The following is an 11,915-nucleotide window of genomic DNA, read 5'->3' as shown; positions in this document are numbered from 1 at the left end:
CCAGACCTTTTGGAGTAGAGGGTCTTCTTGTTCTTGAAGAGCTCACTGGCGCAGAGCTTGGCCTGCAGCAGGGCCTTGTGCTGCGGCGTCAGCTGCTCCCGGTACTTCTTGCACTGCAGAGGGAGGGGATGATTTGGTGTCACTGAAGACCTTTGGTGGGGGCTGGCATGGATGGATGCAAGATCCCAAACAAGGTCCCCTCTCCCCCGTGTTCCCCAACTCCCACCTTCCAGCGATAGAAGATGCTCTTCAGCTCCTGGTTGGCATTGGCCAGGAACTTGTATGGCGGAGGGGGCCAGGTCCGGTCCATCAACGACACTGGCAGCTTCTTCTCCAGCCCCACCAGGAACTTCTGCACCTGTGGGCAGCAACGCAGCAGGGCGTTGGGAGGGTCGGAGGGTCCCTGGGGCAGCCCTGAGGTGGAAGGCTGGGAAGGTGCCGTGTCCCTTCTCCCCCTGCCTCACTCACCAGACGCCGGTAGATGAAGTTGGCCAGGCAGGCACTGGCCCCGGAGCGGAAATATCTCCTGTACGCCTGGCGGACCTGCCAGAGACAGCTGTCAGCTGTGGGGACACAGGACCTTGCCCCTTGCCCACCCCCGGGGGCACCCCCCCACACACACAACCCCCTTTGGCCCCAGCAGAGAGGACAGCTGCTCCAGCCCGACAGGGTGGGCAGGAGCCAGGGTGGGCAGACAGACAGACAGCCCTGGACACAGCGGTGTGGACAGCAAGACAGAGGCAGCAGGGCTGGCCCCATTACCTGGAACCCTTTCCAGTAAGCAGCGATGGTGGTGGCTGCCGTGTGACGCTGGCGCTGGGACTTCAGCTCCCGAAGGAGCAGGCGAGACTGTGGGGGGTGAGAACCCGGGAGCCCAAGGTGGGGGGAGACCAACACAGATACAGAGCAAGAAGGAAAGAGGCAGGAGAGAAGGATAGAAGATGGGGGAAGAGATGAGTCTGGTCTCACCACAGGGCACGCAGACCCCCCAGCCCTGCCCACGCCACCAGCCTAGGTTGCCCAGCCCTCACCTTCCAGCCCCGCGCATACGCCTGGATGAGCAGAGCCGACCGCTTCAACTGCTTGTACTTGTTCTTTTGCTGCAGTGGGGAGAGGGTGGGGTGAGCCGGGGGGCTTGGGAGAGCTGGGATGCCCTACCTGGGGATGCAGGACCCCCCTGTTCCTCACCGCATTGCCCCGGAACCAGGCAGAGATGACGATCTGGCTTTTGCGCATCAGCTGGTACTGGGTCCGGCACCGCCAGCCCCGGAAAATCTTCTGGATGAGGGTGGCGAGCTGGACCACGCACTCCTGGCGCCGCCTCTCCAAGTCAAAGAGCTGGGGACAGCCAGGATGAGTGCTGGAACAGCTACCAGGAACAGGGACCCCCAGCCAGGAGCCACCTCTGGGGGCTGCAACATCACCCCAGAGCCCCCAGGCTGGGCTTAGGGCCACCAGTGGGGCTGAGGGACATGTGGGGCTGGCACCCACTCTGTGTCAGACCCTGCCCCCTGACTGCCCCACAGCAGGGCCCCCCCATGCCCAGACTCACGGTGTGTGGTGAGCGGATGAAGATCTTGGTGTGGCCGAACGCCCACTCCTCGGGGGGGTATGGCAGCTCTGCCAGCAGCACTTCAGCCCCCTCCCTGCACCGTGGGAGAGGCGAGGCTGGTCAGAGCCTGGCAGTCCCTGGGCTGGGGGGGACACGGGACACGCCCTCAGGCTGGCTCAGCCCCGTACCTGTCGCTGCCGGCCCAGCGAGGCCAGGGTTCAGCATCTTGTAGCGCTCCAGGAAGGAGCCGTAGAGCTGTCGGAAGGCGTAGCCCGCCCGCCGCACCCGCACGTTCTCCATCAGCCCCAGGTACCGGACCTGCTCCAGCACCAGCTCCGGCGTGAAGAGCATCGCTGATTTAGTCTCATTGGGCTTGATGCACCTGGGGGGGCAGTGGTGAGCTGGGGGACATCCCACCGGCACCAGAGCGGGGGCCAGGGCTCCCCCCCCATCCAGTACCTGATGTAGTTGGGGTTCTTGGAGTAGAGGTTTTTCATCAATGTTGCCACCGAGGCCTTGAACTGGAAGCCAGCAGTTGGGGGCAGCTTGAGGGAGACCTTCTGGGGGTCTCCCTCGGGGAAGAGGGAGCGCAGCAGTGTGTGCTGGGCGGCCCACATGGCCTGCGAGAGGTCACGGAAGAGCAGGTCATTGTTCTTCTCGATGAAGCCTGTCACATTGTAGGTGACCTGGGCACAGGAGCAGAGTAAGCACCCCGGGGGCTGCTGGTTCCAATTTAATTGCCAGCTCCACATCTCCCATGCAGAGCTGGGAAGAGGACTGGGGGTCCCAGCTGCGGGTGCTGGTGGGTGCCTGCGGCCGCTGTCTGACCTTGCCAGCGTAGTGGTGGATGCGGAAGCAGCGTGGCGGAAGGCTGGCGTCCATGATGTGCCGGGCGTTCTGGGTCTCCCTGCTCTCATAGTGCTTGTGGGTGGCGAAGAGCTGGTTGAGCTTGGTGAGGAATGTGTCCTCATTGACCACACCAGGCCGCAGGCACTCCTCATCCAGCATGGCCAGGATCCCTCCCTTGCTCTGCACCATGGGGGACAGTGTCACCCAAGTAGCCCCATCACACCAGGGCTGCTCTGGACTCTGTTCAGCCCAAGCTGCTACTGGGGCAGCTGGGACCCCAACTGGAACACCCAGCACTGAGAGGCAACTCACATTCTCAATCAAGTTGCAGATGATGGTGTTGTCAAAAAACTCCACTGGTGTCCACTTGATGCCCTGGAAGCAGAGAGGTGTCAGATGGACAGACACATGGACTCTGCCCCATGGACAATCCCCAGCTGATGTGGAGCAGGAACAGGACATCCGGCCACAGGGATGAGGATCCCAAATCCCTCCCTGCCTTCCTGCTATTGAATCTGCTCCCGGCAGGGAGCAGGGTGAGGGAGGGACATGCTGTGGAGCTGTCTCCAGCACTTCCCCATCCCTGGGGGGCCAAGGCTCCTTTGGGCTGTGCTCTGGCACAGGCAAAGGGGCCACATCCAGCCCCAGGGTACCTCTCGGATGTATTCCTCCTGCTCCTCCTTCAGGGTCATCAGGATGAAGATCTGCTGCAGCTTCTCGTTGCAGTAGTTGATGATGAACTGCTCAAAGCTATTATCCTGCAAGAGAAGGGTCCTGTGTGGCAGGTTGTGCCCAAGCCCTCAACCCTGTCCCATGTCCCACCCCCCACTTCCAACCTCCCCCAGCAGCAGGATGGGTCTGGGTGAGCCCTGTAATCACCTGGAAGATCTCAAAGCCATAGATGTCCAGGACACCCATCACCTTCCTTGGATTGCCTGATTTAACCTAGGGGGGACAGTGGAGTGCTGAGGTGTGTCCTGGCCCCATGTGGGATGAAAGTCCAGGCCCCTATCCAGGGTAGGGGGGCTGGTGCCTGTCCCACTGGGTGCTCACCTGGATGCTGGTGTTGATGCTGTTCACCAGCCAGTCAAAAAGGCGGCTGTAAATGTTCTTGGCCAACGCATCCCGGCCGTAGTAGCCCTGGGAAAAGAGGCAAGGGGCTTGTGCCAGCTCCCGAGGGCTGCCAGGTGCCAGCCCCATGGCAGGGCATGGTTCCACTCACCTGGGGGACGCTGAGGGTGGTGTGCACTGTCTCGTTCCGCGCCTTCACAGTGCGGGTGCACAGCGCCTGCTCCAGAATGCTGGAGTCCAGCCCAATCAGCTCACAGATCTCCTGCAACTCTGCAGGGAGGTGGTGGTTCCAGGGCTGAGCTGGGGGCCGAGGGGGGCCCCAGCCCACTGCAGACCAGCCATGTCCATACCCTGTGGCTCAGCAATGCTGCAGGACTCCATTCCACTGGCCTGAAAGCTGCTGCTCAGCTGCACGTTGCCCAGCTTGAGCACCACGGCTGTCACCTCCAGCAGCGCTGTCACCTCGGCGGGTGAGAAGCCAATGACCCTCATGGCATCCTGGGGATGGAGAGAGTCAGCTCAGGAGGATGGGGATGACCCCGGGCTGTTGTGGGAGGGGTGTTGTGGTGGTACCTGCATGGCACGGAAGTTGGCTGCATCATCCATGCCGGGCAGGTCAGAGCTCTCCCGATTCAGGTAGACATAGTGCCTGCAGTCCTGGCGGAGCTTCAGCTGCTCTGGGGGTAGGAGGTGGGTCAGCTATGGCCCTCCCCAGGCCCCTACCCTTCCCGACCCACCATGCTCGGGGTCTGGACCTACGGAGCAGCTGTGCTGAGCCCCCAGCAAGGAGCTGGTAGAAGATGTGGAAGTTCCTCTCGCCCTTCACGTGCTGGACGATCCGGGACTTCTCCAGCAGATCTGTGGGCAGGGTCAGCATCACCGGGGTGTGCAGGGTGGGACCCAGGGATGGACGATCGGTACTCACAGTTGCTGATGACCCCTCCCAAGGGCTGCCCCTTGAAGTCGAACTCCACGTCCATGTATTTGCCCTAAGGAAGGGGGCTGGGATCAGGACAGGGGACCCTGCGGGGGGGTGGCAGCTCTGCTCCCCACATCTCCATGCCCTGGGGTGCCTCCTGCCCCATCAGGGTCCACAGGGTCCTGGTAACTCCAACACCCCAGTTCCCTAGTCACTCACAAATCGGGACGAATTGTCATTGCGGATGGTCTTGGCATTTCCAAAGGCTGTGGGGCGAGGACAGGGTCATGGTGTGGTCAGGAGGGCTGTGCCAAGCCCAGGGACAGGTGTGGGATGCTTACCCTCCAGCACAGGGTTGGACTGCAGGAGCTGCTCCTTCACCTTGTCCACCTCCTCCCCTTTGCTGCACACAGCCGCCACGTAGGACATCACCAGCTTGCTGGCCTCTGTAAGCAAGGGGCCAGGGATGCCAGGATGGTGGGTGTCAGGGCAGTGCCTACCCATCCCATGACCCCCTCACAGCTCAGCAAGCGCCTGGCAGCAGCCCCGGCTCTACCTGTCTTGCCAGCCCCACTCTCGCCAGTGATGAGGATGCACTGATCCTGGTCCCGGTCCCGCAGCGAGCGGTAGGCGTCATCAGCAATGGCATAGCTGGAGGTGAGGAGGGGTTAGGAGAGGGATAGGGGGGTCTGAGGGCTTCAGGGGAGGCCAAGAGCCCCCACTGGGGCTGTGAGCTGGCCCTGAGGGGACTCCCCCAGATCCTGAAGTCTCAGGCTCGCCAGTGGGTAAAGGTCTCGGCAAGATACAGGGACCAAGGGACGCCAGGGGGCTGCCGGGTTCCCCGTGCTCACATGTGGGGCTTCACGGCGAAGAAGCTGCAGTTGTGGTACTCCTGCACCTTCTCGGGGGTGTAGATGGGCAGGGAGCGGTACGGGTTCACCGAGATCACCACGCTCCCAATGTACGTCTGCGGGCGAGCGGAGCAGCGTGCGTGCAAGACTCAGACCAGATTTCGAGACTCTCCCCACAGAGCCTGGACCCTGCTGCACACTCCAGCCCCCTCGCCCTCCTCCCCTGCCCACCCCGGCCCCCGGCCCACTGCTTACATAGATGTCTCCGCGCTGGAAGCGTTCCTGCAGGGTGCGGAGCAGGGACTCCTCGGTGAGAGGGTCCAGCAGCACCAGGTCCCCGACGGCCGCAGAATCCAACAGCGAGGTGGTGGCTTCCATGGCGGGGAGGCTCCGGCGCAGCTGCGGCAGAGCAGGGGTGGCTGCAGCCCAGGGACAGGCAGCCCCTTTCCCAAACACCCTCTGCTCCTCAGTAGCTCTGAGGCTCTGGCTGTTCCCTCCCCTGCGGGTCTGAGAAGAGCCCCGGGGAGCGCAGGGTGTCCCAGCACCGGAGGCACAGACGCAGGGCAAGGCTCGAAGCACTGGCAGCGAGGGGCAGGATGTGGCCCTTGGCCAGTGGGACGCAGCTGGGACCTTGGCAGCTCCCTGATCCCCTCCTGCTCCCCCAGGCACGGCGTTGTGCTGGCAGCCCTCGGGGACAAGGGACAAGCCACGCACCGCACTGAGGGCTCCTTCCTGGGACACCCTGGCACCCGGGACCACACGGTGGGGATGGGGGCTCGGCGTGGGGCGGCAGGACGCCGGGCTCCTGCCCACCGCTGCGAGGAAGCGGGGGCCAGGCCAGGAAACGCGGACACCTGGATCCTATTCTTGGGGCAGGGAAGAATTCAGCCTCTGCTTCCTCCCTTCTTCCTGGCAGGGGGACGCCGGGGTGGGAAAGGGACAGATCCGGGGCCGGGAGAGCTCAACCCTGTGGTAAGGAGCACCCAAGGGCTCCCACGAGAGACCCCACCCAGCCCTCACCCGTCCTTGACGGAGCAGCCGCCTTCCTGGTGACCTTCACCCTGGGTGCAGGGCTGTAAACCCTTATCGGAGCCCGGGGAAAGTTCACAAGCGAGGAGGTGGGGAAGGATGGGACAAACGGGGTGATGGAAGCGGCTCGATCAGGAGCTGCGCTGCTGGCATCAGGCTCTGAAGAGGATGGCAGAGACTCCCGCGTGTCCCTGTAGCCTCCCCCTGCGCAGGGCACCAGCACTGAGTCCCCCGTACTGCTGGGCGCGGGAGAGCAGGGCGAGCACGGGTGGGAGCCAGAGCAAGAGACCCGCAGCGCAGCTCCCGGGGCAGCCCTGCGCTCACCCGCCTTCCCTACGGTGCCAGGTTTCAGAGCTCCCCGTGTCCACGGGGTGACAGTCCCTTGGGATGCGGGTGCCCTGGGGTGGGGGCTGTGGGGACAAGGTGCCCCCGGCCAGCCCTGGGATGTGGGGGTCTTGGCTGCTTCAGGGTAGGGGTTAGGAGCAGAGGGGTCCGCACTCACCTCTCGGTGCAGAGCACCAGCTCCTGGAGTGGCTTCAGCTGGAGCTGCCTAGGACCACGGGGCTCAGCCCAGCACCCGGTACTGGCCCAGTCCGGCCCACAGAGAGGCGGGGGGCCGAAGGGACCTCCCTCACGGCACCGCGCCCACTTGTAGGCAGGAAACTGAGGCACGCAGTGCAGCAGCCGCTGGGAAGCAGCCCCGGGCTGCCCGCCGGCCTTCAGTGCTTCTAGGTCGTCCCCCCTGCGGCTCCGCTCCTCTCCCTGCCCCGACAGCTCGGAACAGGAACAAGCAGAGACGGTAACCAGCAGCAGAGCAAACACAGGAAGCATCCTCCAGGGCTGCGGGATGCGGGGCAAGGTACAGACAGAGCCGGGAGCACCAAGGGCTGCACCTGCCTGCGTGCAGCACAGCTGGGGTGAGTCTTGTGACCGGGCACTGTCCTGCCCTGCGGCTGCACCAGGGAACACAGCACCCCGGGGCCCAAATTCTGTCCAAGCGCCATGCAGTATAATTGGAAGAGCAGGCACCCATGGGCAGATAAGCCAGAGCCAAGGGTGAGCTCTGGGGTCACCACGGGATGGACAAACCAGGCTCATCACCTGGAAAATACATCTTTATTAAAAATATACTCAGTTGCTAACCACACAGAGGGGCTGGAGGGCCACAGGAAGGGAGGCACACAGTAACAGATGCTGCTCACACAGAGCAGGGAGGAAAGAGCAGGGGGGTAAACCTGGGACAGAAACAAACCAACGGCAAAAGCTGCAGCAGCAGCAGCACAGGGAGGCGGGAGCACAGGCCCCAGCAGCAGAGCAGCTGTGGGGCAGATTTATTGCTTAGAAACTTGCATAGATTGGGGCATCCCTGCCAGCTTTGTGCTTCAGAAAGGCCAAGGACCGGCTGCACTGAACTCCCTGCCCAGCATGGGGACAGGCAGGGCTGGCCCATCACCTGCCTGGTCTGGCTGGGGGAGCAGCACAGGGGGGCCAGGCCCCACATAACAGCAGGTCAAGGGTGGGAGGCACCAGCTTCAAGGGGACAAGGAGCTGCTAGCATGGAGCTGCCAGGGAGGAGGCAGCACATCCACACTCATCCTCAGCCCAGGGAGGGTCCAGATGACTGTGGCACAGGATGAGAGAGGTCAAGTATGGCTTTGGGCTGCAAGGTGCCTTCTCCCGTGCTCTATGACACACACACAAAGGGGCTGTGTACCAGAGACACTCTGGGGCTTTTGGTATTCACAGAAGATTCAAACCAAGGCAGAGGCACAGCCCAACCAGTCAGAGCCATCTGGCATCTTTGGTATCAGCAGGAGGAAGAGGAGCAGGTCACTAGCTGCCCACTCCCTCCCCACAGCAGGAGATGCTGAGCACGCAGGTAGCAGGTCCAAAGTTCCTCTCGTGCATGTCACTCTCACACACCTGCAGGCAAGACAGACCTTTCACTCCATCCCCACCCTGGCAGGAGACGCTCCTGGCAGAGCTGCAGTGCCGTCAACCCAGCACAGCGGGCTGAGGAAGAGGCTCCTGGGTGCTGAGGGGCTCTGGGAGCTTGCAGGAGCCAGGTCAGCACCAGGCTGTGGAAGGAGGCCCCTCCCCTTCAGGTGATGCACTAGGAGCTCACCAGCACCCACACCAAGAGCCAGATCCACCTTCAGACAGGACCAGCCTCCCACAGGCAGTGGTGGCACAGCCCGCGCCTCCCCTGCACTGACAGAAGCCTTGGGCTGTGGTCTGGCAGGAGCTGCCCAGGGAAGATGAGGGTGTCAGCCCCCTTGTCCTCCCACAGGCTCTGCTGCAGCATTCACAGCCACCCAGTTTGGGGTGGGATTGAGATGCGGGTGCTGGGATGAGACATCCCTCTGGCACAAGCTGCTTTGTGTTTCATAGGTGTTGCGGAAGCAGCAGCCGTTCTGCCCTCTTCTCCAGGGGCCCAGGGCTGCTGACCTCAACGAGCATCCAGGTGGTTGTGGTTCAGGGAGTAACTCTTGTGATTCCTGTCCAAAAGGTCATCATCCTCATTTTCATCCTCCTCCTCCTCCTCAAAGAGCTGGTCCTCAAGGAAGATGCCATCCAGACCATACTCCTGCTCATGGGCAGAGACCTCATTGGGGGTGACGTGACAGGAGCCACCCACAAAGTCTGCAAACCTGGGAAGAGCCACAAAGCAGCACATTGTGTGGGCAAGCCGGGCAGTACCTGCAAGGCCCTGGTTCATGAGGAGCCAGGGTGAAGAGTTTCAGTGCCAGCACCGGGCATTATCTGTCCTTCCCCCAAGGCACGCCCTGCTCCCACAAACCACAACCTGCTATGCTTTCCTCTCCCTGTCTCTAAAGCCAGAGGTGGCAGCCCAGAGTTGACCCCAGGCTTTCAGAAGCATATGGATCAGCCACCCCCAGCACACTGCAAGGAGACATTACCTCTTGGGACACTGGATGCGGGAGACTGCAGTCCAGGCAGAGAAATCTGGGCTTCTGCAGTAGTTCCGAAGCTCCTCGAGAGCCTTGCGCGTCTCCACCTCGCCCTGGACCCGGTACTCCTCCTCAGTCAGCAGGCGAGGGGGGCTCAGACCATGCCTGGCTCCTTGCACTCTCCTGCCAGGGGAATAGCAGCAGTTACAGCCCACCCAGCCCAGGCAGGACCCCCAGCACAGGCATCCCTCTGGCTCCTCATTACCGAGGAGGAGCAGGGCACTCTCCTGCACCAACCACAGTCCCCTCATTATACCCATCCCAGCCCCAAAACCCTGTGAAAATGCCCTGGTTCCGTAGCACAGACTGTCCAGCCACTCATCCAGGCCCAACAACAGCTGAGAATCAGCCACGGTACTTGAAGCCCTCACCTGTAGGCAGCGAAGGCCCACTGCAAAGGGTAGTCCAGGTTCTTGGTGCAGATGGCAATGACCACCAAGGCCAAGGCGATGGGATGGATCTGGATGCCCGAGTACATCAGCAACAGCCCCAGGAGCTGCAGGGCCCAGGAGAGGAGGTTGATGCTGCGCTGGTTCTCCAGCGGGCCGTACCTGTAGCACACGCTGAAGCTCACAAATCCAACGAGCAGCAGGTACCCTGGGGGGAGCAGAGGGATGGGCACAAAGCAGTGGGCTTAGCCTGGCTGAGCATCTGCCAGGCCTGCAGCTCAGCCTAAGGCAGGAGCCCCGCTCAGAGCCAAGGTGGGCAGGAACCCTCAGCATTTTCCACCTGCACGTTGCAGCTCCCGTCAACAGGAGAGTCCAAGGGCTCACACCTACCTAGGACGTACTGCCAGTAGGACTTGCAGATCTCCCGCAGGTTCTTAAAGATCAGCTGAAGCAGGTAGAGGGAAAAGGACCAGCCTCCTACCAGCAGGAAATAAACTGGACTTTTCTAGGAGAAGAGACATAAATTCCAGACAGGCAGCAGGCAGCCACAGCCACCTCCCCTCAGCTGCCAGACGCACATCCCAGCGCCCCAAGGCCAGAACAACCGTACAGGTGTAGAAAGGTGCTGTGAGGACTCTCCTCCCCAGCCAGACATTCACCTTGGGCATGACCTTGGACATCATGTAGACAAGGATGAGCAGCGAGGCCAGCAAGCCAAAACTAATCCCAGCAGAGTAGTAGAAGAGTTGGCTCCTACAGAGACCACATGTGTTACACCTCAGGGATGCCTATGTGTGAATACACGACTGGGAGCAACCCCACCACTGGGAGCAACCCCTTGGGAGCCTGTGGAGCCACCCACACTGCCCACACACCCCTTCTTGTCCCCAGCTCATGGGGGACTCACCTGCTCAGCATGTCCCCACAGAAGAACAGTAACAGGCCCAGGAAGAAAACCAAGAACAGCTTAGGGTCAAAACCTGGAAAGAGAGTGAGTCCAGGTTGCGAGGGGCCTGGGCATGGTGCCCTCTGCGTCGTGCTCCAGCCTGCCCCATAGTCACAGGGTCAGGGTTCCAGGCAAACCTCCAAGTGTCCTGAACCCCCCCACTTTACATCCCCTTGGATGAAGACATGCTCCCTTCTTCAAGCTCATTATTCTTCCCAAGTTCTGTTGGTCCTCAGACCACGAGCTCCCCTGGCCAGGTCCTCATTGCCCCCTTGAGAGCACCAGAGCAGCCAGATCCCCTCCTGCCCCTTGAGCCCCTGGCAGAGGGGACGTACGTCGGAAAAGGATGACGGAGTAGGTGGTTCCAGCCTCCAGCAGCTCGACCTTCAGGCAGGTTTTGTTGCTGTAAAGATCCACATCGATGCTGGTGTCGTTCAGCTTCTCTTTCAGAAAGGAGGAGACTACATCCCACACGCTGAACCCTTCCAGCTCCTCCTCGCTGTCCACCTGGGTGACTCGGAACATGTGGCTGCTGTTGACCCGGATCTGCATGGAGGAGGGAGGTGACTGGGAGCACGGCCAGGAGTGCTCGGCTGTTCCCAGGAGGAGCTGCCCCCTCCCCTCACCTGTGTCCTGGTCCATATCTCGTGCCATTGTGGGATGCGTGTGTTGGTGTAGCAGAAGTGGTGTGTGTCTGAGTGGTGGTACACATGGCCCTCGAGGAGCGGGGTGACCAACTCCTTGGCACCTGTGAGCAGAGCAGGGGACTCAGCATCAAGAGGCCCCTGCCCCCATCTGCTTCACCCACCAAAACGCAGGGATCCACTTTCCCTTCCCAGAGTTCCCCCAACTAAACATACTCTAGAAAGAAAAAAAGATAAAAGTCCTTCTTCTGTTTTCCTTGGAATGTGCTCTCTGGTTCTTTACTGGGATAATCCCATATCTTGGACTGTCAGGAAGAGCATAGGCTCAATCCCTCCTCTGATTCCTCATTCTAGAGCTGCCCCCATCCCAGGGAAGGTGAGACCCGAGCGGCCTCATGCATGAATTCCCCTCCGGAGCCCCCAGAGGGCCCAGACGCTCCAGCAGATCTGGACACCGACAGCCCGGTACAGTCCCAGGCCTCGCTGTCACCCACAAGACCGGAGGCCCTGGGAAGGGGTGGCCCGTGCTCCGGGGGTCCCGGAGTGCTCCCGCAGGCCGAGGGGTGTGTCGGTGGCTGCTGAGCGATGGGCCGGAGCTGCTCGCCCAGGACTGCCGAGGGCAGAAGGGGGAGAAGCGAAAAGGCAGAAAGGGAACGGCAGGGGGATCCGTGGGCAGACACCGGCCAGCTCCCC

General features: G+C 61.8%; 3 protein-coding genes across 3 annotated transcripts in view; 1 reads left to right on the top strand and 2 right to left on the bottom strand.

Annotated features, from left to right (window-relative positions):
• MYO1A (myosin IA) overlaps nucleotides 1–5,620 on the bottom strand; it is an 11,374-nt gene extending 5,754 nt beyond the window's left edge. Inside the window, 24 exon segments of the mRNA XM_010007496.1 lie at nucleotides 7–113; nucleotides 227–358; nucleotides 469–543; nucleotides 1,032–1,100; nucleotides 1,189–1,338; nucleotides 1,553–1,646; nucleotides 1,741–1,768; nucleotides 1,771–1,934; nucleotides 2,012–2,238; nucleotides 2,381–2,581; nucleotides 2,714–2,776; nucleotides 3,055–3,159; nucleotides 3,281–3,346; nucleotides 3,455–3,541; nucleotides 3,624–3,742; nucleotides 3,823–3,970; nucleotides 4,046–4,149; nucleotides 4,232–4,330; nucleotides 4,398–4,461; nucleotides 4,611–4,657; nucleotides 4,733–4,837; nucleotides 4,948–5,042; nucleotides 5,243–5,358; nucleotides 5,498–5,620. Coding sequence (XP_010005798.1) covers nucleotides 7–113; nucleotides 227–358; nucleotides 469–543; nucleotides 1,032–1,100; nucleotides 1,189–1,338; nucleotides 1,553–1,646; nucleotides 1,741–1,768; nucleotides 1,771–1,934; nucleotides 2,012–2,238; nucleotides 2,381–2,581; nucleotides 2,714–2,776; nucleotides 3,055–3,159; nucleotides 3,281–3,346; nucleotides 3,455–3,541; nucleotides 3,624–3,742; nucleotides 3,823–3,970; nucleotides 4,046–4,149; nucleotides 4,232–4,330; nucleotides 4,398–4,461; nucleotides 4,611–4,657; nucleotides 4,733–4,837; nucleotides 4,948–5,042; nucleotides 5,243–5,358; nucleotides 5,498–5,620 — 2,588 coding nt within the window.
• A 3,100-nt stretch (nucleotides 5,621–8,720) lies between these two features.
• Nucleotides 8,721–11,436, bottom strand: TMEM194A (transmembrane protein 194A). Its single transcript, XM_010007650.1, has 9 exons — nucleotides 11,430–11,436; nucleotides 11,205–11,326; nucleotides 10,914–11,124; nucleotides 10,540–10,612; nucleotides 10,292–10,385; nucleotides 10,023–10,137; nucleotides 9,615–9,840; nucleotides 9,193–9,366; nucleotides 8,721–8,922 (listed from the first exon to the last, which is right to left on the bottom strand). Exons 1-9 carry the CDS (start codon nucleotides 11,434–11,436, stop codon nucleotides 8,721–8,723), a joined length of 1,224 nt encoding a protein of 407 aa, XP_010005952.1.
• A 185-nt stretch (nucleotides 11,437–11,621) lies between these two features.
• NAB2 (NGFI-A binding protein 2 (EGR1 binding protein 2)) overlaps nucleotides 11,622–11,915 on the top strand; it is a 4,541-nt gene continuing 4,247 nt past the window's right edge. The window contains exon 1 of the mRNA XM_010007639.1: nucleotides 11,622–11,687. Within this exon, the coding sequence (XP_010005941.1) occupies nucleotides 11,622–11,687 (66 nt within the window). The remainder of the gene's footprint in view (nucleotides 11,688–11,915) is intronic.

Source organism: Chaetura pelagica, unplaced genomic scaffold (assembly GCF_000747805.2).
Source record: "Chaetura pelagica isolate M959 unplaced genomic scaffold, ChaPel_1.0 scaffold610, whole genome shotgun sequence".
In the NCBI taxonomy this organism is placed as follows: domain Eukaryota; kingdom Metazoa; phylum Chordata; class Aves; order Apodiformes; family Apodidae; genus Chaetura; species Chaetura pelagica.
The sequence above is the reverse complement of the archived record's forward strand: the minus strand, read 5'-3'. Positions and strand labels throughout refer to the sequence as shown.

Coding starts and splice junctions, on each gene's coding strand:
- TMEM194A (XM_010007650.1), bottom strand. Junction 10,138..10,291: donor TGTCCAAGGTCATGCCCAAG/GTGAATGTCTGG, acceptor CTCTTCTCCTAG/AAAAGTCCAGTTTATTTCCT. Junction 8,923..9,192: donor CGCATCCAGTGTCCCAAGAG/GTAATGTCTCCT, acceptor GGCTCTTCCCAG/GTTTGCAGACTTTGTGGGTG.